Source organism: Kalmanozyma brasiliensis (assembly GCF_000497045.1).
Source record: "Kalmanozyma brasiliensis GHG001 unplaced genomic scaffold PSEUBRA_SCAF1, whole genome shotgun sequence".
Taxonomy (NCBI): Eukaryota; Fungi; Basidiomycota; class Ustilaginomycetes; order Ustilaginales; genus Kalmanozyma; species Kalmanozyma brasiliensis.
The window spans coordinates 1,421,517-1,445,443 of record NW_015961948.1 but is presented as its reverse complement, the minus strand read 5'-3'; the positions used below and the strand labels follow the sequence as shown (position 1 = coordinate 1,445,443).

The 23,927-nt window shown below is 58.8% G+C and overlaps 10 protein-coding genes across 10 annotated transcripts; 7 read left to right on the top strand and 3 right to left on the bottom strand.

The window, feature by feature from the left end:
- Positions 1-204: 204 nt before the first annotated feature.
- On the bottom strand, positions 205-867 carry PSEUBRA_000548 (Small subunit of serine palmitoyltransferase-like protein; the record flags this gene model as incomplete). The annotated part of the gene is made up of 1 exon (XM_016436127.2): positions 205-867. The coding sequence occupies one exon, from the start codon at positions 865-867 to the stop codon at positions 205-207; it is 663 nt and encodes a 220-aa protein (XP_016295125.2).
- A 459-nt stretch (positions 868-1,326) lies between these two features.
- On the top strand, positions 1,327-3,073 carry PSEUBRA_000547 (uncharacterized protein; the record flags this gene model as incomplete). The annotated part of the gene is made up of 4 exons (XM_016436158.1): positions 1,327-2,055; positions 2,140-2,571; positions 2,657-2,881; positions 2,984-3,073. The coding sequence occupies 4 exons, from the start codon at positions 1,327-1,329 to the stop codon at positions 3,071-3,073; spliced, it is 1,476 nt and encodes a 491-aa protein (XP_016295124.1).
- Positions 3,074-3,382: 309 nt separating this feature from the next.
- PSEUBRA_000546 (Transcription factor CBF/NF-Y/archaeal histone) lies at positions 3,383-3,954 on the top strand (the record flags this gene model as incomplete). Its single annotated transcript, XM_016436159.1, has 3 exons — positions 3,383-3,491; positions 3,592-3,685; positions 3,795-3,954. The coding sequence occupies 3 exons, from the start codon at positions 3,383-3,385 to the stop codon at positions 3,952-3,954; spliced, it is 363 nt and encodes a 120-aa protein (XP_016295123.1).
- A 782-nt stretch (positions 3,955-4,736) lies between these two features.
- PSEUBRA_000545 (Small GTPase superfamily) lies at positions 4,737-5,510 on the top strand (the record flags this gene model as incomplete). Its single annotated transcript, XM_016436153.1, has 1 exon — positions 4,737-5,510. One exon carries the CDS (start codon positions 4,737-4,739, stop codon positions 5,508-5,510), a length of 774 nt encoding a protein of 257 aa, XP_016295122.1.
- Positions 5,511-6,220: 710 nt separating this feature from the next.
- PSEUBRA_000544 (Heat shock protein 70 family) lies at positions 6,221-8,998 on the top strand (the record flags this gene model as incomplete). The annotated part of the gene is made up of 1 exon (XM_016436144.1): positions 6,221-8,998. The coding sequence occupies one exon, from the start codon at positions 6,221-6,223 to the stop codon at positions 8,996-8,998; it is 2,778 nt and encodes a 925-aa protein (XP_016295121.1).
- A 626-nt stretch (positions 8,999-9,624) lies between these two features.
- Positions 9,625-11,868, top strand: PSEUBRA_000543 (Zinc finger, UBP-type; the record flags this gene model as incomplete). The annotated part of the gene is made up of 1 exon (XM_016436156.2): positions 9,625-11,868. The coding sequence occupies one exon, from the start codon at positions 9,625-9,627 to the stop codon at positions 11,866-11,868; it is 2,244 nt and encodes a 747-aa protein (XP_016295120.2).
- Positions 11,869-12,652: 784 nt separating this feature from the next.
- Positions 12,653-15,691, top strand: PSEUBRA_000542 (Alpha/beta hydrolase fold-3; the record flags this gene model as incomplete). Its single annotated transcript, XM_016436147.1, has 1 exon — positions 12,653-15,691. One exon carries the CDS (start codon positions 12,653-12,655, stop codon positions 15,689-15,691), a length of 3,039 nt encoding a protein of 1,012 aa, XP_016295119.1.
- Positions 15,692-15,722: 31 nt separating this feature from the next.
- Positions 15,723-16,709, bottom strand: PSEUBRA_000541 (RNA cap guanine-N2 methyltransferase; the record flags this gene model as incomplete). The annotated part of the gene is made up of 1 exon (XM_016436130.1): positions 15,723-16,709. The coding sequence occupies one exon, from the start codon at positions 16,707-16,709 to the stop codon at positions 15,723-15,725; it is 987 nt and encodes a 328-aa protein (XP_016295118.1).
- A 1,007-nt stretch (positions 16,710-17,716) lies between these two features.
- On the top strand, positions 17,717-18,910 carry PSEUBRA_000540 (Mo25-like protein; the record flags this gene model as incomplete). Its single annotated transcript, XM_016436149.1, has 1 exon — positions 17,717-18,910. The coding sequence occupies one exon, from the start codon at positions 17,717-17,719 to the stop codon at positions 18,908-18,910; it is 1,194 nt and encodes a 397-aa protein (XP_016295117.1).
- A 196-nt stretch (positions 18,911-19,106) lies between these two features.
- PSEUBRA_000539 (ARID/BRIGHT DNA-binding domain protein) lies at positions 19,107-23,721 on the bottom strand (the record flags this gene model as incomplete). Its single annotated transcript, XM_016436128.1, has 2 exons — positions 19,107-22,796; positions 23,554-23,721. 2 exons carry the CDS (start codon positions 23,719-23,721, stop codon positions 19,107-19,109), a joined length of 3,858 nt encoding a protein of 1,285 aa, XP_016295116.1.
- Between the last annotated feature and the right edge of the window lie 206 nt (positions 23,722-23,927).

The window sequence follows — 23,927 nt, the reverse complement described above, 5'->3', positions numbered from 1 at the left end:
AGAGACCATCTTGTGGTGCCAGCTGTGGTTCATGAGGTCAATGACATAGATGACCACGCTCGCATCGTTGTGCCTGTGCAAAAGGCGCTGCTCTGAATGGCTGATTCTGCAAGCGAATGAATGCCTCTCTAGCTGATGAGACAATCTGCGATAGATCCTTTGGACATTGCAATCTAGCGTCATATCAATACAGTCTCTACCTGTCTAGAGCTCGACCTTCCCCGCGCTACCCATCATCTGCTTGACCTTGTTCAAGTTGCTAATCAACCTATCCACCACTTCCGGCTTTCCTCTCTCCTCCTCGCCCAGACTCGCCCACAGCTGATTGCTATTCTCGATGAGCCTTTCCATCAATCCCTCTCCTGCTGTTGCTGTAGCCTCGGCGACCTTACTTGTAACGTTGCTTGCCTTCTGTGCGACGCCGCTGGCGAGGTTCTCCGAGGGAGCTGTGCCATAGACATAATACGCCACGCGGTTGGCGACCTCGCTCGCGTGCCTCGGCAGGTAGTGCACCACCGTGTAGCACAGCAGGAGTGTGAGGGTGATGAAGACGCAGATGACGAGAAACACCTCCCATGCTTCGAGCATCGAGAGGACAAAGGTGCCCTCGATGTTCCAGTAGGTGCGGAAGAGGTTGCGTTCGATGAGGCGGATCGGGTTCCACGTCCACGCGTTGGCGGTTTCGTAGGCGTTGGGTTCGCGTGGCGTCTTGAGCGGAAGGTGCGTGGCGTGGTTGGTCAGTGTCGAGGAGGAGGATGAGGAGGAGCCAGTGCCGGCAGAGGTAGGAGGTGCAGCCTTGGCGGTGGCCGCTGAGGAAGGATGCAGATGCTCCGAAGAGCCGTTTGCTTTCGAGGAGGCCTTTTTCATCTTTGCTGGCATCTTCGAAGAGTCTGATAAGACAACCAGGACGACGAGAGAGGTGGAAGGAAGATGAGATGGTGTTGGTCGACGATGAAGGTCATCCACTGCTTTGCCGAGGCAAAATTTCCGACACGCCCAACACTCATGAACGGCACGCATACACACGCTGCCGCCTTGTTCAAGTGACGTTTCCGGCTCTTCAAGTCCGCGACTCCGCCGTGACACTGAAGCGCGCCTCACAGGCTGTCAGCCTCGAGGGAGCATTTTCCACAGTGTTAGACCCTGAGGCAAGCTGTCAAAGTCGAGGGCGCAGCAGGAAGATGTGGAGTCGCGCTCAGGTCAACTCTCGAAAGTGTTGCTCAGCCTTACCCACATTCGCCATCTTCATCTCTCAGCGTCACAAGCTCTTTCACCTACCCCACGAGACTCTGAAGCCAGTGGTTGAGATACACGTCGCACTTCAAGATGGCGATCACGAACCTGACCGGCATCGAGGACACACTCGCACTCATCCTCGAGTGCGCAGGTGATCTCGCCCGTATCGAATCAACACTACTTCCAGCTCTCCGCAAGCTCTGCGACCACGCTCCTTCCAACGGCGAGTCGTCCTCACGCAGCGGCCCCAGTTCGAGCCGATCACAAGCTCCTGCTGTCTCGGATGCGGTACTCTGTCAGCCTGTCCAAGGCAATGTCGACCCGCTCTCCGTCCTCGACCCGGCCGTGCACTCGATCGGCATGCTCTACATCCTCGTCGCTCGAGCAACGCACTCTGCAGGCTCGGTCGAGAACGGTACGCTACTCCTTCCTCACATCACAGCTTTCGTTCAGCGTTTCAGCCCGCCTCAGGTCCACCTCGCGGGAGACAAAGTCGCGCAGCTGGCGGCAACCTTCTCGGCGCTCGGCGACCAAGTCACAAATCCAGAATCAGCGTTGCAGCTCCTGCAAGCGTTGGCGTCGAGATTCTTGACCAGGTCAGAGAGCATAACAGCACTGCATCCGATGCTAGCATATCAGTACCTCAAGACGGCTCGCTACGCAGAGGCGGCTACCATGCTCATCGATCTGCCGCTCATCGATGCGGATACTTCCATCACGCCGCTAGTCCATTCGGATATCTTGCAGTACTTCTACTACGCGGCACTCATCTATATCAAGCTCGACAGGCTGCACGATGCCATTGATGCTCTCGAGACCGTAAGCTCACCGCCCATCATGCACACATTTCGCAAGAGAAGAAGGCTGAGCAACACCGAATATCTTAACTTTTCTACTCCACAGTGCATCTCGAGCCCGGCCGTAGCTGTCAGCGCCATCCACATGGACGCATACAAAAAGCTCGTCCTCGTACAGCTCCTTGCAGACGGCAAAGTCTCCCCTGTGCCGCAGTACACTCCGCAGGTCATCACAAGGGCCTGGAAGCAGATGGGATCACCAGGGCAAACCCCATACAACACATTTGCTTCCGCGTACGCCCGGGGAGACGACAAGGGGCTCGATGCCGCACGTCGCATCGCTGAGGAGCGGAAGGACGTCTTCGAGAAGGATAGGAACATGGGTCTCGTCAGACGATGCTTGGCGTTGCTCACACAGAGGAGGGTCCAGAAGCTGGGCGAGGTATACAGTGCTCTGTCGCTCAATCAGATCGCGCAAAAGATCGGGGCACAGGGAGACGATGTGGTTCAGGGCGTGTATGCTGATGTGCAGGATATCGTAAGTGCAAGACCGCCCATTCTTTCACGGCTCAGATTGCTGAGTTTGTTGACTGACTAAGTCTTCTGACTGACGACACCCACAGGTCCGCAAAGGGTGGATCTACGCCACACTTTCCCCTCCCCGCGGTGCTTCGGGCGCTGTTAACGGCGACTGGGTGGTCCACTTTGACTCGTTCGGTGGCGACAGCTTTACCTCGACCTCATCCATTTCGCTGCTCGAAGACAAGATCCGGACCGCCAAACAGTGGCAGGCGCTGTTGCAGGAGAGGGACAGGCAGATCCAAAAGAGCCCTGCTTATCTGACCAGGGTGAGTCTTCCTTCATGAGCCGTTGTCTCCTAGCGTAGATGTAGCTGTGATACTGACCGTGATATTCTTGCCTCCCTCGTGATGCTGATTGCTCGTCTGCAGGGTCTCAAGATCCGGGATGCGAGGACGGCAGGCGCAGACGCATATGCGGAAGGGGACGAGTTCCACGCGTTTGATGATGCTGACTACTGAGAGGCTTTCACCGTGCAGTGTCAATCTGATCTAGCTTTGCAACTACTTCTCGTTGCATCAGCAGCATCTTTACTTTGTGTACGTGCGAGATATGCTTGTTGAGCGGTGAGGCCTGCCATGCTCTTGAGCAAGCTCCCACCGAATGTGTCTGCTGAGCGCTAAGGGGCGTTTTTCGGCCGTATAATTTTCGATCCGCACACTTGAGCAGCTGCATTCAAAAGTCACACGCGACCCTGCGTCTCCGCACTCCCTCTCCCACGATCATCTCCAACAAACAGCATCACATCCGCCCCTCAACGTTTTGACAAGATGGTGAAGCGGTCCGCGCAGTGCAAGTTCCCCGTGGCTCGGATCAAGAAGATCATGCAGGCCGACGAGGATGTGGGCAAAGTGGCGCAGGCGACGCCGGTGTTGATCTGTGAGTGACCACCGAAGATCTCCCTCCAGAGGGGATAGGGCAAGCGCAGAAGAGACGCATAGATACTGATCTCCGACTGCTTGGATCTCAAATGCAACAGCGAAAGCTCTGGAGTTGTTCATGGCAAGCATTGTCGAAGAGACGGTCAAGGAGACAAGAAGTCGCGGCGCCAAGAAGATGACTCCGTACCATGTGTAAGTGCATCCCTTCGCCCTCCTTTTTGACCCGTATGACGACTCGCACTGACGTCTCTTCTTCTCGCCTATCAACGCCCCTTCTCCTCTGTTGTTGCGACGACGACAGCAAACGCACCGTTCACACCAACGAGACCTTCGACTTTCTCAAAGACATCGTCGCCAAGGTACCGGACCCGGTCGAGACCGAGAGCAGCACAGCAGCAGCGGGAGACAACCGTGGCGGCAAACGCAGAAAGACGGCCAAGAACGAGGACGATTCGGATTGATGCTGGATGCATTGTCTTTCTGCTCCGTCGCAATGTCCCCTTGTTCTTGCATATACCATCACGCGCTTCCAGTTCCGATCTCTCTGCAATGCATTGTACTTCTACGTCATCCGCATCTCTGATAGCCCATCCGTCCGTGGACCAATTGAGAGCCTGTGCAAGTCATCAAGAAGCACATGCAGAACCAACTTGATGAGCTTACGGCGTCGAGCATCCTAGCCAAAAATCCAACATTGTTAGAGCGAGATTCCCCAGCCGGATTCGCCGCGAAAAGGCCAAGCAAACGTGGGCCAAATTTAGGCCAGCATCCCAGCAGCCGACTGTAATCTTTGGGTGAGCTGCTGAGCTTTGGCCCCTTTGGCCGTGTGTGTGTCTCGCCGTGTGCTGCGCCACAATTTCTGCCGCCTGGTCCCGCGCACTCACGCTCGGCAGGCAGCCTCTCTCTCTCCACACACTTGCCTGCAGCTCAGTGTCGAATTCACACCTTTGTACGCTGCCATCGGCCTTCGAGCTACCATCACCTACTGCCATTCCTCATAAGCTTCCATTCCTCATAAACTTTCGACCAACGTAATCTGCACAGCTCTGCTCAAGGCTATTAGATACGTACGTCGGCGAGCACATCACGCAGACAGGCAGCTCAGCCGTTCAATCGCCTGATCACGCTCTCAAACCTCCGATAACGACACCACACCGCGCATATCGCCTGGACACTTGGAGACGATCGAGACTTCCGACGTCTACACATCGCCTGCTCGACACTTTCCTGCCACCTCAATACAATGTCCGCTGCTCCAACGACCAACGCTGCCGCTGGCGAGGCTCCCGCCGCCGCTGCGCCCCAAAAGCCGTTCCAGACCAAGCTCGTTCTGCTCGGCGAAGCCGCCGTTGGCAAATCGTCCGTGGTCCTGCGTTTCGTCCAGAACGACTTCCAGGAGAACAAGGAGCCTACGATCGGAGCTGCCTTCCTGACCCAAAAGTGTCGTCTCGAGGACCGATTGATCAAGTTCGAGATCTGGGACACGGCGGGGCAGGAGCGCTTCCACTCGCTCGCACCCATGTACTACCGCAACGCCCAGGCTTCCGCCGTCATCTACGATGTGACGAAAGCAAGCTCGTTCGAGAAGGCCAAGTCCTGGGTCAAGGAGCTGCAGCGTCAGGCCAATCCCAACATCGTGATCGCGTTGGTGGGCAACAAGATCGATCTGCTCAACGAAACGACTGCCGAGGCGGGTGAGGAGGAGGAGGACGAGACAGCAACAGCAAACGAATCGACACCAAGTGGAGATTCGGCAAGGGCTGTGCCCAAGGACGAAGCCGAGGCGTACGCCAAGGAGGGTGGGCTGTTGTTCTTCGAGACCTCTGCAAAGACCGGCGAGGGCGTGGTGGAGGTGTTCACCGAGATTGCGAAGAAGATCCCGATCGATCTTCATCTGGCTAAGAATGCGGCGGCTGGTCCCGCGAGTGGTGCCAGACAGGCAAGTGGTGGGCAGGCCGCTGGCGTCGATCTGCAGAACAACCAGCAGGGGGCGAGGAAGGACGCTTGCAACTGTTAGATGCAGTACGTTGCTCGCTTTGCTGCGCTGCGCTGCTCTCTAGTGCCATTCTTCGCTTCATGCTGAGTAACATAGGCCGGCTTGATGCTGGCAGCACGGCTAGAGCGTGCTTCCATCGACTCCATTGCTAAGGATTCGCTCTTGTATATATATAACCCTTTTTTGGCTTGACGCTCCCGTATCCCGTTGTATGCCGTGGCTCTTTGCAATCGTTCTTTCGCACTTCAAGGACGCTTCTGTGCCCGTCTGTGAGATGATTGAGTCGGTCGACTCGCGATGCTCGCCTCTTCTTGGCCTGAGGGGTAGCCTCTTGCTGCTGATGGGGGCCGGCCAGAATCCCAAGTATGTTATGTCGACGCCGTGACGGTGATTCTGTGAAATTCGGCAACCTCGCACGAAGCAGTCGCTGCATCTCAAAGTGGACACGTAGCCACGCTCAATTTCCACGCTCAAGACTCGTTCCACTCATTTCTTCTAGAAGACCAACACCATCAGCGACGTGTCGCTTTCCGCATCTCTCACCACCATCCACGCGCCCTTCAAACGCCTTCCTTGTCGAACGAGGAGGAGTGGCTAATACGGAAAGGAATCCCGCAGCTCGTCAAGCGGACGTCAAGCAAGCAAGGACCGCTCTAGCTCCGACTTTCTATCCCCGCACGCTCTTGATCCAAAGCCGCACCGGAGCACAGCAGAGCGGAAAGGCGCCCACCATGCGCTTCACAACAGGTCGCACCGCCGGTCGCCACAGCACAGCTTTCAGCATGCTCGTCGTGCTTGCATTGCTGGCCTTCACACTGCTCTCGGCACCAGCGTCAGCGATGGGCGTGGTCGCCTTCGACTACGGAACAGAGTGGATGAAGGTCTCGCTCGTCAAGCCCGGTCTGCCTTTCGACGTGGTGCTCGATCGCGACTCGAAACGCAAGATCCAGTCCGCAGTTTCGTTCAAAAAGTGGGGTCTCGATGAGGAGATCCTCTTCGGTACCAACGCGTACAACCATGCTACCCGCGAGCCGAAGCAATCCTTCTATGGCCTCAAGACCCTCCTCGGCCGCTCAACGTCCGACGAGGACAAGCCGTACGTCGACCTGTACTCATCCATCTTTGGCAACGACGTCGTCAGCTCCGACCGCGGCACATGCTCTCTCAAACGACCGTACGAGGCCGATTCGAAAGTGGCCTCGCTGCCAGTATTGACGGTGGAAGAGCTGGTCGGAATGCAGCTGGAATACGCCAAGAAGCTCGCGGAGGAGACGGCAGGAGAGCGCGTCAACCCTTCCGTGGCCAGCGGCCTCAGTGTCGGTGTGTTCGGCGGCCTGGACGCTGTCGTGATCGTGCCAGCCTTCTTCAACGCTCAGGAGCGACAATCGATCGTCGACGCTGCAAGCCTCGCCGGCTTCCGTCCTAGACTCGTTTCCGACGGTGCGGCGGCAGCTGTCAACTACGCGCAGACGCGCACGTTTGCCAAGTCCGAGAAGCACCTTTTCTTCGATGTCGGTTCCGGATCGGTGCGAGCTACGGTGGTCGAGTTTAGCACCAAGCCCGTCGTGATCGACTCGGTCCTGTCGGTGGGCACGGCGCAGAAGGAGGCTACCGTTGTCGACGTCAAGGGCGTCGGCTGGGAGCGCAACGTTGGCGGGCTGCGATTCGACCTCATTCTCAGGGACAAGCTCGCAGCTGAATTCGACGCCAAGCATGGCCAACAGCTCGGCGGCTCGATCCGAAGCAACCACCGCGCCATGGCTCGTCTGCTCAAGGAAGCTAACCGCGTCAAGCACATTCTCAGCGCCAACGATGCCGCTTCGAGCCGCGTCGAGAGCCTGGTCGACGACATCGACTTCCAGACCATGCTGCAGCGCCAGGACTTCGAAGACGCCGTTACGGCTGCTGGTCTGGTGCCCAAGTTCACCTCGCCCATCGACCAGGCACTCGCCAACGCCGGCTTGAAGCTGAGCGACATCAACAGCATCGTGCTGGTCGGTGGAAGCACGCGTGTGCCTCTGGTCCAGAATGCGCTGCGCGAGGCAGGAATCCCCGACTCGAAGCTGGCCCAGAACGTCAACGCCGACGAGGCGGCCGTCATGGGCGCCGCTTTCTACGGTGCCAGTTTCAACCCCCAGTTCCGCATGAAGGAGATCCGCGCCTACGACCTCATCCCGTACGCGGTCAACCTCAAGGAAGCCGACGGCAAGGAGGAGATCATCTTCCCTGCCGCTTCGTACCAGACCGATCAGGTGTCCCGCCAGTACGACAATGCCAAGGAGGACTTCATCTTTGAGCTTGAGTACGACGCGGCTTCGCAAAAGGCGCTGGGTGACGGCAAGGATCGCTCGATCACGATGGTCGAGATCCAGGACATCGATGACGCGCTCAAGGACCTCAAGGCGAGCGGCCAGCTGGATCAGGTGGACACCTACGTCAATCTGACCATCTCCAGCCGACCTTTGGGCACTTACGCCGTGGAGAACATTGTGCTGGTGATCAAGCCCAAAGCGGGTGGTGGAATCGCTGGCGCGCTCAAGTCGTTCTTCGGCGTGTCTACTCCCAAGAAGGCTACCACCAACGCCACTGCTACGAACGGCACCGCTTCGGCGGGCAAGAACGAGACTACAACCGGCGACGACGCCGACATGGAGGGCGAAGTCGAAGAAGCGCTCTCCGCCGTTCCAGCCAAGGACAAGGTTGTCCGCCTCACCGCACGAAACATCCCGCAGAACGACGCAGGCCGACCGCTGTCGGGCGACGAGATCAAGCGCAGCAAGGACAAGCTGTGGACCATGTCGCAAGCGGCGGTTCGCAAAGCTGCTCGCGAGGAGGCGCGCAATGCGATCGAATCGTACCTCTACCGCGTACGCGATCTGGTGGATGACCCGACGTACTCGTCCGTCTCCAAGGCGGCCGAGCGCGATTCGATCACGACCAAGACGGAGGAGCTGTCGGCGTGGATCTCCGATGAAGGCGAGACGGCGGATACGTCGACGCTCAAGCTCAAACGTGCTTCGTTGGAGTCGCTGATCAAGCCGCTCGAGACAAGGCTTTCGCAGTCCAAGCTTCGTGCGGGTTCGTTCGGCGAGTTTGAGAGCTCCCTCGCCGACGCCAGGGCCTTTGTTGCCGAGGCACGCAAAAATTTGACCGCAGCAATCGACGCCAACCTCGCAAGCAAGTACAGCGTCGCCGAGCTCGACTCGCTGAACGCCACGATCGAAAAGGACGCAGAGTGGTTCGAGAAGGGCAAGAAGCTGCAGGAGAAGCGTGGGCCGAGTGACGATCCCGTGCTGCTGACGGGCGAGGTGGATACGAGGAGGAGGAAGGTCAATGAGCAGATTGGGAAGATCAAGCGGAGGAAGATTGCCAAGACCAGGCCGAAGAAGAGTGCGAAGAAGGAGGAGGCCAAGAAGGAGGAGGCCAGGAAAGAGGAGCCAAAGAAAGAGGAGCCAAAGAAGGACGAGCCAAAGAAGGACGAGGAGACGCCTCGACACGAGGAGCTTTAAACGCTATTCCTGTGGCTCGGAGCCAATCTGCTATCATGCGAATCGATCTAGATTCAGCGCTATGGATCCCCGTGACTGCAAGTGTGACTTTGGGAAACGTGAATGTGCCTTCAGAGCTGCTCTGAAGTGTTCGGCCTTGACAGGAGCACTATGAGCGTCCGCTCATTCGACCGTTTGAGGATGGACCATGCGCGAGTCTCGAACGATAGCTTAGAATTTCACGGCAGCAGACAGCGGACAGACAAAAGAAGGGTCCGGACTGGCCGGCTAAGCAGGCGAGAGGCAGCAGCAGATTTCATTTCAGCCTGCAAGTGGAGTTCGACTTCGATGCCGGAAGAAGTGCGAGTCGAGAACAACACCTTCCGCACACGACCACATCCTCACGCCTCTCTCGGATACGCTAATCTCACCCACATCGTGGACCGCCCTCAGCAACGTCAACTCGACTGCGTCGCTGATCTCCTCTAGATTGTTTTTCGCTCACTCGCTGGTACAGCCGGACCCTAAGGCTCTGCACAATCGGCAGCGCGAGCGGCGTGGAGCGAGGCACTCAAAGGCATCGCGATATCGTTCACCATCATCCCGCATTTCGACTCGCTCACACAGCTCCTGACGCGACAATCAATATGCCATCATCCACAATCGCCTCATCTCCCTCGCCAACAAAGCTCGGCGGCCCGTCTTCACAGCGTTCCAATCCCGGCGGGTCCGTTTCTCCGACCAAACCATCTTCCGCAGCTGCTTCGCGAGCTGGCACGCCCCGCTCAGCATCTCCGTCCAAGCACGGAAGCTCTGCTGCACCCATCCGACATATTCCCCCAGGCTGCCAGCATCTCAGCTCGCTCCTACAGCTCGATGGCACGGCCTCGTCGAAAAAGGCTTCTGCTGCAACGAAAATCAAATCCGAGGATGGAGACGACGCAAATGCAAGCAGCTTCGACTCGCTTCCGGCAATAACCAAGTCGTATCTGAAGCGCTACATCGCTGGCCTCCGATGGGGTGCGCAGATCAGGACTGGATACGTCAAAATGATGGACGATGACGAGAAGGAGTCTGAGCTGGCAAAATACAACGAAGAGATGGCCAAGGCCGCCAAGCTTGGCAAGCAGACCAAGAAGCGTAGGAAGCTCGACTACCCACAATGTCACACCTGCCAAGCGGACATGCTGAGGCCCTTCATCTGCCTCGAGTGCGCTTTCACAGCGTGTTTCTCGCCGCCGGTGGACGATGATCCGACGTCAGTAACACGCACCGCAGCCGATAGCCACATGATCCAGCACCTTCGATCCAAGAAGCACACGCTCGCCTTCGACCTCCTCTACGGCCACGTCTACTGTGCCGACTGCAAGGACTTTGTCCACGATCCCGTACTCGAAGCGATCCAGCGGCACGAGACCTGCCGCGTCAACAGCAACGTCGTCGGCCAGCAGTTCGGACCTGTCAAGAAGACGGTCGAGGCGCTCTTCCCACCCTCCTCCTCCTCCTCGGATGTAATGGCCAAATTCTACGAGACCGACACTTCGAGCATCACCTGTCGCGTGCCGCGGGGGCTGCGCAACATGGGCGCGACGTGCTACATGAACGTTATCATCCAGGCCTTCCTGCACAACCCGCTGCTGCGCAATTACTTTCTCTCGGACCGGCACAACCCTTCGCTCTGCAACGGCGCCAAGACGTGCTTGGCTTGCGAGATGGACAAGATATTTTCCGAGTTCTACTCGTCCGATCCTGGTGCGACTGTTTCTGCGTCATCTGCGAGTACAGCTCCGGGAGCGATTGTGGGAACGGGCAACGGTCATGCGGCTGGGACCGAGAACGGCACAAACGGTCTGACAGCGAAAGGCCCGCATGGTCCGACCTCTTTCCTCTACTGCGTCTGGGTTGACCAGGCGAGCAGCGAGCTCGGCCAGGCGGGTCAGCATGATGCCCACGAACTCTTCATCTCGGCACTCAACGCCATCCACACCTCACTCACCAGTCGAGCGCTCGAGCGGTCGTCTCTGCCCTCGTTCGCTTATGAACACCATGACGCGCTCAGTCTGCTGTACGACCACTACGAGGGCGTCGGCAGTTCGGGTCACCAGTCCGAGGACGAAGGGATGGGTGGGCACGGTACGCCGGTGGGCCAGAGCGCTACTAACGGCGGCGTATCAGGTTGCCCCTGCGTAGTGCACCGCACTTTCGCCGGCCAACTCCAATCGGACGTCACCTGTCAGCGCTGTGGCAAGGTCAACACCACCCGCGATCCCATGTTGGACCTCAGCCTGGATGTTCGTCCCGAATCTCTGCGTCGCAAAGACACCGCGCTCAACGGCAAGCCCAAACCTCCCTCTTCCAAGCCCGTCCCTACACCCCCCAACGGCGAAGGAGAAGAAGAACAGCACCTGACCATCTGCCTCCAGCGCTACTGCTCCGAAGAGAAACTCGGGAACAACGACTACACGTGCACATCCTGCGGTGGCTCCGCCGCAGCAACCAAGCAGTTGAGTCTCTTCCGTCTTCCACCCGTGCTGTGCATCCAACTGAAACGGTTCGAACACACCTCGTCGGCGAGTAAGATCGATACCAAGGTGCGCTTCCCGCTCGTGCTGGATGTGCGACAGTTCTCCACGGCCGAGATCCGCACGAACCAAGGAGGAACAAATCCAGACCCAGAGGCGTATCTGTACGATCTGTTCACGGTGGTGGTGCATGAAGGCAGCATGAACACGGGGCATTATACGAACTTTTGCAAGTGGAGAGGCAGTTGGTATAGGTTTGATGATGATAAGGTTCAAGCTACTGGAGAGGCGGTGGTGCTGGCGGCGAGGGCGTATCAGTTGTGTTATCGGAGGAGGCTGCTGAAGAATGTCGTGACGAGGTCGGGATAGATTCACTTCAATGCGGTAGAGAGCTTGCCGTCTGCAATTTCGTAGACATACTGAACCTCATGCTCGTTCGACTCTGCGACGGCTCGTGCGTGATATGAGCAAACCACGCACGAAGCTCCCCGGACGGCACTTCATTCTGAGATAGGGCTGAGGGTTGACGGTGCGAGCGTGAGTGGCTCGTATGAAGGATGCTCGCCGTACTCGCACCATAAAAATATAAATTAGGAAAATCGGCCTTTTTTAATTCTTATTTTTGTGTTTTCTCCACCATGGGCTTGTTAGGCAAGATGACGCCAACGTGCCTTTGCCCCGCAGGTGGGACCAGCTTTTTGGTTGCAACGCAGGGTGCAACCAGCCCCTTTCCCTCGCTTGGCACCGACGTCAACGCTTTGGCACATCACATGCTTGGCAATCGGCCCGAAGTGAGCTTTTGGCTAAGCCTCGAGAAGCTTCGAAAGCATCTGATCTTGACATCACCCCACCACGGGCCGATCATCATCTCCACTGTCATTTCGGGACATCTGCTCGCTAGTGGTCAGCTTCCGGCCGGTCAGCACCACACCACATCGAGCATCAGCTCATCTGCTTTGTTTGGACGCATAGAGCTCGAAGAGGTCGACCAGAAAACACATATGCACACTTCTAGGCTCGACGGTGGCTCCACAGACCTCTGCACCAGTACGCATCGGACTCTCTCAGCTCTACAGCATTCTTCAATCACGGTTGCGGACACTGGCATAGACGAACTGCTTTATATGCACCTACCTACAACAGCATAGACACGATGGAGCAAGAACGTCCACGCGCATCATCTTCGCGGAGTCACGACGACCCTGCGCTGCTTGCCTCGCATGCGATTCCTCACTCGGCGTCGGAGCCTGCGCGCCCCTCTTCCATCTCGAGCGGCATCAACGGTGCAGACTCCGTCCATTCTCCGCCAGCCATCCCCGAAGCGGACGCGCAAGCCTTCTCCTCCCTGAAGCCGACCGGTTCATCAGAAACCCCCGCGTACACCGCAGCAGCCGCAGCCCGAGGCCGCAGCACAGACGACACGGGCGCCTTCTCCGACTTTGACCCCAACCGACGCCCTTCCATCCCATCCCCCGCGACAGTGATCAAGAGCCTCCCTGAGGTAGCAGGTGCCCCCGCCCGCACGGTGGAAGCGATCAAGTCCAAGCTCAAGTCCCCGAGCACGGGCCGGAAGAGCAAGAGCGAGATCTCTGATTCCATCGGTCAGCTCGAGCGGGATTTGCGACACAATGGAGATGCGCCAGGGAATCTGGACGCGAAAAGGGGGTCGAGCGATGGCAGGTCAGGGTCGTTCAGCTCGTTGTTCGGGAGGAAGAAGAAAGGCGGTGCGGCGTCGAAGCTGATGCAGCGCGGACCGGCTCCGGAGCCGCATATCGAGGAAGAGCAGCAAGACACAGGTCGCAGGTCCGAAGAGGAGGAGGAAGACGATGAGACTGTTCAGCAGCGGATTCGGGAGCAGCAGAAGAGGCTCGAGGACCTGGACGAGGCGCAGACGGAGGGGCTGTTGCGAACGCAACAGGAAGCAGGAATCGAGCCGATCAAGTCGCCCGAGACGCACACCAAGCCGTCTCGGCTCGTGGGGTTGCCGCTGTTCGGCTCGGGTCACGGCAAGGATGGGCACAAGGACGGAGAAGCGTCGTCGAGGAGGAGCAGCTTCCACCGGAGCCAAGGTGATGCAGAGACGGACGAGGGTCGCGGCCGCAGTGAAGGCGTACGTCGGACCAAATCGGAGAAGCACTCCTCCGGCAAAGCCTCCGATCGCAATGCTGCTCGTTCCGCCTCAGCCTCCCGTACCGGCAGCGGTCGTAGCAAGAGTCGACCTCGCAACACCGGTGCCCTCTCCCCGCCCCGCCGCAACTCGACCACCAACTGGACCTCGAAACTGCGCACCAAGATCCCCATCAAAGAGTTTCCTCTCCAAGGCGCCGGAAGGGAATCGGAGTTCAACCAGGAATGCCCCCTCTGGGCTCGTCAGCCGTACAAGTACATGTACTTTTCGTACTTTGGGCTCAGCGTGGGGTGTTACCATCTGCCGCGGTGGGCGGTGTCGTCCATCTTGCCCTCGCATCGTGGGCGGCCCGATTGGAGTTGGAAGAAGGCCACTATGGTAAAGCTCTTCCGGCACGGGACGAAGCTCACTTTTCGCACAAGAACAAGTCTGGGGAGGGACTTGCAGAAGGAGGTGCCGCATAGCAAGACGGTGCGGTGCAAGTTTACGTGGGTCCCGCCTGTGGGGGATGGAGATGTGAGGGGGGAACTCAGGAGGGCGATGATCATGCAGAAGGTGCATCCGCAGAGGACGTGCGGGTTCTGGTACGGAGATGTAGCGGAGCTAGCGAAACAAAAGGCAAGGAAGCAGCAGCAACGCGGGCGCATGTTGCGAGCGCTCAGCAATACCAGCCGCGACGAAGCAGCGCGACAGGCCTCGGTCACCTCAACGAGGCAAGGCACCCCGGCAAACGAAGACGGTCTTGCTCTGCAAGAGTCGGAGGCAACGCTGACCTCGCAGATCAGCGACGCTTCCTCCCGCGCCGAGGCCAATGGTGGCGTGGGCCGACCCGCGCAACCTGGCGAGAAGGTGCTCTACCATCTCCATGGTGGAGCCTACTGGATTGGCACTGCGCACGAAAAGGATGTCACCGCCGCCGTCAACACAGAAAGCCTGCGATACATGGCCGAGATCTACAAGGCGAAGGAGAAAGCCTCGGGTCCTACGACCGAATTCTCTGGCAAGCTGCTCCGCTCCTTCAGCCTCGACTACCGGCTGTGTGTTCCTGGTCGACCGCGCGCCGGCTCGTACCCCGCGGCGCTGCTCGATGCGCTCAGCGGCTACCTCTACCTCGTGCGCGATCTTGGCTTTGATCCGGAGAACATCATCGTCGCGGGCGACAGCGCGGGTGGCAACCTCGGCCTCGCGCTCTGCCGATACCTGCGCGACGAAGGCAAAGACATCGCCCCCCAACCAGGCGCCCTGCTGCTCATGTCGCCATGGGTCGACGTCTCGCGCTCGCACTCCGGTCCTACAGGCGCCCCTAACCTCGATTCAACGGTCTATCTCAACCGCGACTCGGACATCATCAGCTCGCTGATCGATTTCCGCAACACGGCCGTGTCGGCGTTCCTTGGCGACCTGCCGGCGCGGGAGACATACCGCAACCCGTACATCTCGCCCGTCTCGCTGCAATTGCCGCTGGAACGAGGTGGCAAGGCGCCGCATTACGGCTTCCACGGGTTCCCCAAGAAGATCTACATCACCACGGGATCAGCTGAAATCTCGTACGATCAGCATCTGACGCTTGCACATCGTCTGGCGTCGGGCACGCGGAAGGGTCGACCGGTGTATGCGGGCGATCGGCTGTCGGCGGGATGCAATGCGCGCGAGATGGCGGAACGACGCGATCGACCTCGACCGCGGAATTTGTTGGATGCGGAACAGGATTCGGTGGCTGTCACTCCGGCTGGCGAGATACCGGGCATGGACCTGACACCAGCCAAGCCGGCCGAAAAGCCTCAGCAGTACGCAACGCAGGTGGTCGACGGCGAACCTCGAACCAGACCCGAGTATACTTCGCACGACACCACCCTGCTAGGCGAGCGCGAGAGCTCGAGCTCGGACAACCGCCATCACCGCATGCACGCCTCGCCCCCACCCGAACCCCAGGAGAGGGAGGACAGAGAGGTGGTGCTGGACGAAGTCAAGGACGCCGTACACGACTATCTGCTCTTCAAATGGTTCGAACCGGAACGCTCGTCGACGTGGAGGCGGATCGCGCAGTGGATCGACGAGGTTTGAGTCGCCAAGGGTATCTGATTCGCTTTGCGTTCTATGCTGTTGTTGGAGTCTTGCGCCAATCGTCAAGTTCGTCGTCCCACTCTGCTGCGAGTGCACCGTAGTACGCTGTGAGACTGGAGAGTTTGGTGCCGTGATTGACGTACTGGTATTCGATCCTGACGGGGGGTTGTGGTGGGTCGAGGGAGGTGGTGAGGTCGGAGAGCTGTTGAAGGGAGGTGTTGCGGGGGAGGTAGTAGGCGATGTTGCTCGTGTTGAAGGCCTTATGTACTTGGTGGAAGAGGTCGGCGCCATGGATGGGCTGAACGGAGGACAGGTCGTACTCGCCCTCTCTTGCCTTGGAAGTGCCGAGATGTTCCCTTTGTGACGATTGAGCATAATCGACGCCTCCCCACGGTGGCGACAGGAAGACCGCCTCCACAGCCTTAAGCTCGGACGCCTTGAGTCCATTCCACACCTCCTCCTGCCCCTCCTCTTCCCCACCTTTCTCCCTCCACCTCCGCAGCGTCTTCATCAATTCCAAACTATCCCCGCGCACAAACGCGATCCTCTCCTCGACGCCATACACGCTCGCGTTCCACCTGGCCAGCTTCAACCGTGTCTCGTCCATCTCGACCGCGATGACCTTCCCACACGTCATGGCGAGCTGGATCGCATTTCCCCCTGCGCCCGCAAAGAGATCGACGACGGTGCCGTCGCACGCACACCGCTTTGCGATGCGGAAGGCGACACTTTCGGGGGTGACGCTGAACCACGACTCGGCGTCGAGCAGGCAGCCGGCGGCGTAGAGCGTGAAGAGCGTATACCGCTGATACCAGTACTTGAGCAGTTTGGGTGGGAAGCTGGACGGGTGGACGAGGCAGTGTGGGAGGAGAGAGGTGTAGAGGGCCAGGGAGGACGGGGAGAAAGTGGAGAAGTCGAGGTCCGGATGGTAGGCGGAGAGGTTGTGCTTGCGAGGAGAGGTGGGATCGAGCTGAGAGACGAAGGAGGCGACAGAGGTGCGCTTGCGCTTCTTGGTCATCGTTCGCTAGGCTCGAGATGTCGGACAGCGAGGACGGAGTGGTGGAAGGTGTCAAGGAGCGAAGTTGTCACTGCGCAGCATAAATCTTCTGGACCCTGAATTCAACTTTTTTGGCCTAGATTGACAAAGTGGATGATCGAGATCTCACATTTTAAAAATTTCCAGAGCCATCGGTGGACCCCTGTTTTGGCAGGCTAAGTGCTGACTGCGCAGCCTAGAATCAACAGCGATGCCAGCAGATACCACTAGCGCACCCTCGTTCTTCATCGTGCTCATTCGCCAGCTCACGAATTGAAGACAAGCTATACGAGCCTTTCCAGCCTATCCATCCCCTTGCCTGTCTGTGAATGAGAAAGGAGTGGAAAGCGAGTTGGTGCGAACATTTGCGCACCGGCTCGAGGGCGCAGTTTGGGTGTTGTTTATGAAAGGTCTACGCCTTCGCCTTTGCTCACCCCGTGCGCAGGCTGAGAGGCTCCTATCGTTTTTTTGAATTTCGTAGTTCCCCGCGCTGCGCCCCTGAGCGTGTACTTTGGGTGCTGCGAATTGACGCCCGTTTGCAGCTTTTGAGCCCCTCTTTCCTGTCAGTCAGTCCACAGCCGAAACCAACACTTTTGGGCCGGCTCAGCCAAAGTTGCTCTCGTCGACCATCGCATTCGTATCGCATCTCACGCTCACACCACTCACGATCACAGCTTAAACGACACTCGATTGCTCTTCATCGCTCTAAACCGCTCTAAACGAAACGATCCTACTTGCCTGCTTCCGCTGGCCATACCTGCACGAGCGTTTGGCGATTCGCATTCGATAGCATAGCATTCAACGATAACGATATCAACAACGAAAGCATCCCGTCGCGGCCTCTGACACACATCGTCTTCATCCACGCCGCACCCCTCACGAATCCACATCGAGTGTGCTGAATTGGCTGTCATCAGCACTTGCACCTTACTGGCACTACACCCCCCAGCAATTGCGCCCACTTCGTGTTCTGAGAGCACGGCATCTCGATGGCCCCCATGAACTTCATCTTCAAGTCCAAGTCGCGCACGCCGCAGGAGCTCGTCCGTCACTTGCGCGATACCATCCTTCGACTCGACACGTCCACGCCTCTCGGTGGCAGCAACTCGAACAACTCGCTCCACAGCAACTATGCGGGCTCCAACGGCGCAGCGTCCTCCTCCTCGGGCGGCTCTTCCTCCAACCTCACCTCCTCCAGCTCCACTGGCGGCACCTCAGCGGAATCTCGTCGCAAAGCAGTCGATGAAGTCTCCAAGACGCTCTGTCAGATCAAGGCGATCCTGTTCGGCGATGGCGAAGTGGATCCGCAGCCCGAGCTGGTCGCCCAGCTAGCGCAGGAAGTCTACGCGCACGATGTGCTCCAACTCCTCGTCGCGCACATCTCCAAGTTTGAATTCGAGGCCAAAAAGGACGTCTCCCAAATCTTCAACGTCCTCCTTCGGCGACAGATCGGCTCACGTTCTCCCACCGTCGAGTACCTTTCCACCCGACCCGAAGTGATCTTCCTCACCCTCCGCGGGTACGAGAATCCCGACGTAGCGCTCAACACGGGCATGATCCTTCGCGAGATGCTTCGTCACGAACCTCTAGCCAAAATCCTTCTCTACTCCCCCCAATTCTACACCTTCCCGGAATACATCGAGACGACCACCTTCGGTATCTCGTGCGATGCATTCTCCAACTTCAAAGAGACCCTCACGCGTCACAAGCCCACGGTGGCAACCTACCTCGATACCAACTACGACCGCTTCTTCGCCACCTACACCACCCTCCTCCAGTCCCCCAACTACGTCACCAAACGACAATCGCTCAAACTCCTCGGCGAAATCCTGCTCGACCGCACCAACTTTTCCGTCATGACCCGCTACATTTCCTCGGAAGACAACCTGAAGATGATGATGAACCTCCTCCGGGATAAGTCGAAGAATATTCAGTTTGAGGCGTTTCACGTGTTCAAAGTCTTTGTGGCCAATCCGAAGAAGCCACCTCAGATCGAGGGGATTTTGAGGAGGAATAGGGAGAGACTGGTTAGGTTTCTGGGCGAGTTTCATAACGATAAGGACGACGAACAGTTTGTGGACGAGAAGCAGTATGTATTGCAGATCATCGAGGCTACGGGCAAGACGGCGGGACCGGCAGCGGAGAAGGGTAGCTCCGGGGCCAGCGCGATAGGCGCAAAGTAGACGGGTTTCCCCACGATTGGTTTTGGTCTCCCCATGCACTTTCTCTTACGAATCCAGATCCTTCCCGCATCCCTCATCACCTTGGCCGGATCGCACGTCTGTAGGCATGTGAGCCATCGCCGACAACTTTCGACGCGAAGACAGCCACACACGCACACACTCGGAAAGATGCGGTCCAAACGTTCCATTGGTCGCTTCACCCGCTCGCAATGAGCGCAAACAGTTCGTCGCCCAGTACACCATCCAATTCGTTCGTACCCAAAATCTCCACCACACCCTCTTCGTCGCCCAACAGCAGTCCGATCTCCCTCTTGCCCGCGCTGGACTTGGCAGCCTGATCCTGAAAGCCGAACCCGAGCAGGGCAGGTGCACCGAACATATCCTGACCATCACTGATCAACCGTAACGCCTCGACCAGTCTGCGACAGAGCACGCTGAATGGGTTGCGGGAGAACTCGGCCGTGGCTCTTGCCAGCTTTTTCACGATCCGCAACACGATCCCTGCCAACCCCGGGATGCGTCGAAGCCTCAACTTGACAGCGGGTGGTGCGAGGAACGCAAGGTTGTAAAGACACATCGAAAGCCTCTCGCAGTAGCCGAGGCGATGTTCGGTGTTGAGAACCTTGAAATCGGCCTCGGTCATGGGGAGGAGTTTGAGGATCTCCCCGACGAGGCGCTCGATGTCTTCTCCCGCGATGAGCGACGAGAGCACCTCGCGGTTGTCATCGGGCAGCGCGAGCTTGCTCAGCGCGTCCAGGGCCAGGTCGGCATGATACGGAATTCGACGGATGACCGGTGGTGCAGGTGCGCCGGGTGGGAGCGACGCAGCCAGCTCGGCTAGCTCAGCCACGTGGTCCATCTCTTCCACTTCGCCTGCTTCCAGGATGAACGACGCAAGAAGATCAAAGATCCCACGAACCGTGTCTGCGTCCTGGTGACGAAGAACGAGGAGCTCGCCCGCAAGATTGGAGGCGATCACCAGCACCTCCTTGCGCACACGGAGCGCTTCGAGCGTCGTAAATACCGTCTCCCCCTCCAGGGAATCGCCATCGTGCGAGGCAGAACCCCGCTCCGCGTCGCTCGCGCACAACCGCGCCAGCACCGCCAACAACCGCGGCGTGTGGTTGAAAAAGTACATGTTCTCCGGCATGATGCTGAAGTTTTTCAGGATCGTGAGGATTGTCAGGGCGACAGCGGCGGCTTTCTCGGTGGATCGTTCGTGTTCCGACTCGACGCCGTGGGTTGAGATGCTGGCGTCGGGGATGGAGGTGGCGGAGGTGTGGGACGCGAGCGAGTCGGCTTCGGAGCCGCCGTTGAGGACGCTGCCTGCTGTTGAGCGGGAGCGTGTCGATTTGCGTCGCTTCCAGATGGACAGTTCGGCTTCCTCTTCCGTCACGGCGGCTATCCAATCGCGATACGTGGGAAGCGAGTTGATGCCCCCTTCGCGACGTGTGCGCTTGCCTGGTCGTCCTGAAGAGCTGGGCGCGCCATTTTGGAGGAGCAACGAGTCCAGACCTGACACACCGTCATCACCCTGACTGCGGAAGCTCGTCTCCTCGAGCAAGTCCAAAACCTCCTCGAGCAGCTCCTCGCAGTTCGCCAGGCTGAACTGGAAGTTGGACGCCGCACCCACACCTGCCGACAGAATCAGCAGCGTGTTGAGCGCATACGAAACCTCGAAATCGAGACGAGAGCGCAACGACATGATGAGACCCTGGATGTCAACGAGGCCGAGCTCGCGGAGAGTTCGTGGACGACCCCGGTTGAGCATCGCTGGCGCATATTGCGACTCGACGAGGGAGAGATCCCAGCCGCCATGCGTGTGGACCTCGCGCCGGATGGGAAGGTATTCGATTTGATGTTTCTGCGGCGGGGCGGGCGGGCCGACGGGTTGCGAGGTGCCAGGAATCACTTGCTTCTCTTGCTGAGGTGGCGGGGCGGTGGAGCCGGAGGATGGGCCGAGCGGTGGCTGGCTCACGCTAATGGGTCCATTCGCTTGATCGACCAGCTGCGGCATGGGCGGTTTCACGTCGGGACTGGTCCCTGTTGGCATCGGCGTTGAAAGACCGCTGTCAGTCTTCTTGCGCTTCTTCTTGAGCTGCTTCGCCTCCGCTTTCAACGCGGCCGCGTTTGCTTTGGAGAGATTGCCATTCGACGCCTGCGACTTGGTGGGAGAAGGCGGCAGACCTACAGGTGCTTGAGAGGGCCACTGCGGTACACCGTCGGCGCCGGGTAGTGCTTGCTGCTGTGCTTGCTGAGCGAGCATGGCGGCGGGGTCGTTGAAAAGCCCAGGCGCTGCTCCTGGCATGTTCTCTCCAAGGCCCTGGTTGGGTGCTGGCGATGCTTGGCCGGGTGTTGCGCGTTGACCCATGCCTGGCGAGGGTTGCGCCTGAGGCATAGGTGGCATCCCAGGAAAGCCCTGTGGACCGTTAGGCATACCAGTGGGGAGCTGTTGCTGCTGCTGGGGTGCTTGTTGGAATGGCATCTGCTGTTGCTGCGACTGCGCAGCATCGTTCGACGAGCCATCTTGCGCTTGTTGCTGCTGCTGCTGCTGCTTGACCATCATCTGGCGCGTGGCCTGCTGCATGGCAACAAAGCGCTCGCGTGCCTGCTGGGAGGTGATGCGCCCCGACGCCACCAGATGCTGAAGCTGGAGCATCTGCTGATGCAAGTTGGCAGGCAGGTTAGCCGGAGTGATCTGGCCAGGCGCGCCGGGACGGTTCGCCCCAGGTTGGCCAGGAATCTGAGACTGCTGCGCTGCGGGTTGCTGTGGCGGCTGTTGCTGCTGCTGCTGCGGCTGCTGTTGCTGTTGTGGTGTCGGCTGCTGTTGCTGCTGTTGTGGCGTTTGCGGTTGTGTCTGTTGAGGCTGAGGCTGCCCGTTGCTGACCATACCTGGCTGTTGTGACTGTACTGCTTGCGCGTTCGGATCCGTCGCGTTGGGCGTGGCGGCCGCCGGAGAACCGGCAGCACCACTCTGGCCACTAGCCTGACGTTGAGGCATGCGCGAGACCCAGAACTGCTCGAACGCCGACAGACGGTCTCGGTAGAAGGACGAAAGCCGGTCGGGCACCTCGCCAGGACTCGGAACCGCATCTGGCGCTGACTGAGAGCCGTCGGGTGGACCGACCTTGAGACCGAGACGGCTTGCGATGACAGCCCAGAAGCCGGGGATCTGGGAGGCACGCTGAGAGCCTCCAGAGTGAATGACTGCGGCAAACAGCGCTTGCAGCTCGATCGTCTTTGTGTCGCCTGGCAGATTGGATGATGCGGGGCCGACGAAGGTGAGCGAGAGCTGTGGAGGAGAGGGCGTGCCTCGCTGCTGCATGAAGTTGCGAACGGTGCCGACGAAGTCTCGCTTGGCGCCGGCCATTCCGGGACCACCAGCAGCCTGCGCCGATGTCGGTGGTTGAGCCTGTGGTGTTTGCATCTGCTGCGGCTGCATGCCTGGTTGACCGAAGGGATTCGGTTGCTGGGACTGCTGCTGCTGTGGTGGTTGTTGCTGCTGCTGAAGCTGGTTCATGTCGTTCTGCTGCGGTGGCGCACCAAAATTGGAATCCATTCCGAGACCGTTCATGCCCTGTTGTTGTTGCATTTGACTGAGCTGCGCTGGATTCAACCCTTGCAGCATGGGGTTTGGTTGCTGCTGCTGTTGTAGCTGTGATTGCTGCGGTGGCATGCCCATCTGACCCTGTTGCTGTGGCTGGTTGAGTTGCGCGCCTGGTGGAATGTGGCCGCCCATGGATTGGATCGCCGACTGCTCCATGACCTGCAGTTGTTTAAGTCGGCCCGCGAGGATTTGCTGCGCATTGGTCTTGGTCGGTCCGTCGGGTTGGCCCGAGACGACAGCCCATTGACGCTGCACGGCGGCGATGTTGCCACGTATTGACTGCAGCATGGTGATAGAAAAGTATCCGAATAGTGACGCAGGCGCGTGTAGGGCAAGGCGAAAGAAAGGGAGAGTGAAGGATCCGGAAAGGGTATCAGCGAGTGTTCAGCGCGTGATCGCGTCGAAAGCGAGAGTCGGGATCCAGGTCACGAATGAGCGCAATGGCCTCGGCATGCAGGCTGGCTGGCTGCGCGACAGCAGCGATCACCGCGACAGAGCGTCGCGGTGAGGTCGATACCGCGACAAGGAGCCAAGGAGGAAGGCGAGCAGCGAGAAGCGGCGTGATCGTGTGGACCAATCGACGGCGGCGTCACTGCAGACTACGCGTCGAGTATGGATGTGGGCGAGGGCAGGGGCGGCGGAAGGACTAGGGAAGGACGCCGGAGAATAGCGAAGTGAGGAGGCCCCGGCGGCTAGAAGACCGAAAGATGCGTGCGAGATGATGGAAGTGCCAAATTGGGCGACCGAAGTGACCGAGCCAAAGCCTCACGAGACTGACGCGCGACGGTCGTTGCCATTTTGGCCGAAAGCGATTCACGCCTCAGCTCGCCGCTCTCTGTGCCTTCTGTCGCCAATTTGGCCCAGAATTCCCTCCATCCAATGCGGCCTTTCCTGCCTGCCGAGATGGGACAGATCGGGAGTGGATCGGGTCACCTAAGCCTTGTCATGCCCCCCTCACACCATCCCTACCTGCTGCTGTGACTCCTGACGGCTTGTGGACGAACAAAGGAAAGCGAACTGGAGCGCTGAAACTTACCTGTATCATTTGCGCTGCGTTCTGCATGTTGGCGCCCATGCTGCTGGATTCGCCGGCGGTGGGCATGCCCATCTGACCTGGCGCAGCATTCTGTTGCATGCCCGGGTTGAAGTTCTGCTGCTGCCCTTGCTGAAACCCGAGCGGGAACTGAAGACCTTGCGGATTCATCGCGATAAGACGCGGTTGAGCGGCGTCCGCTTTTGTGAACAACGAAGCACGCTGATCCGGTGCTGGCAGCCGCCTGCGTCAGTGTGACTGCTCTCGTCTGTGATAAAGTGAACGGGTTACTGGCGTTAGCGATGAGGCTCTCGTGTGCAGCATGCGATCGGAATCCAAAGGAGACTCCAACATGATGATGCGATGTGCAGCTGATC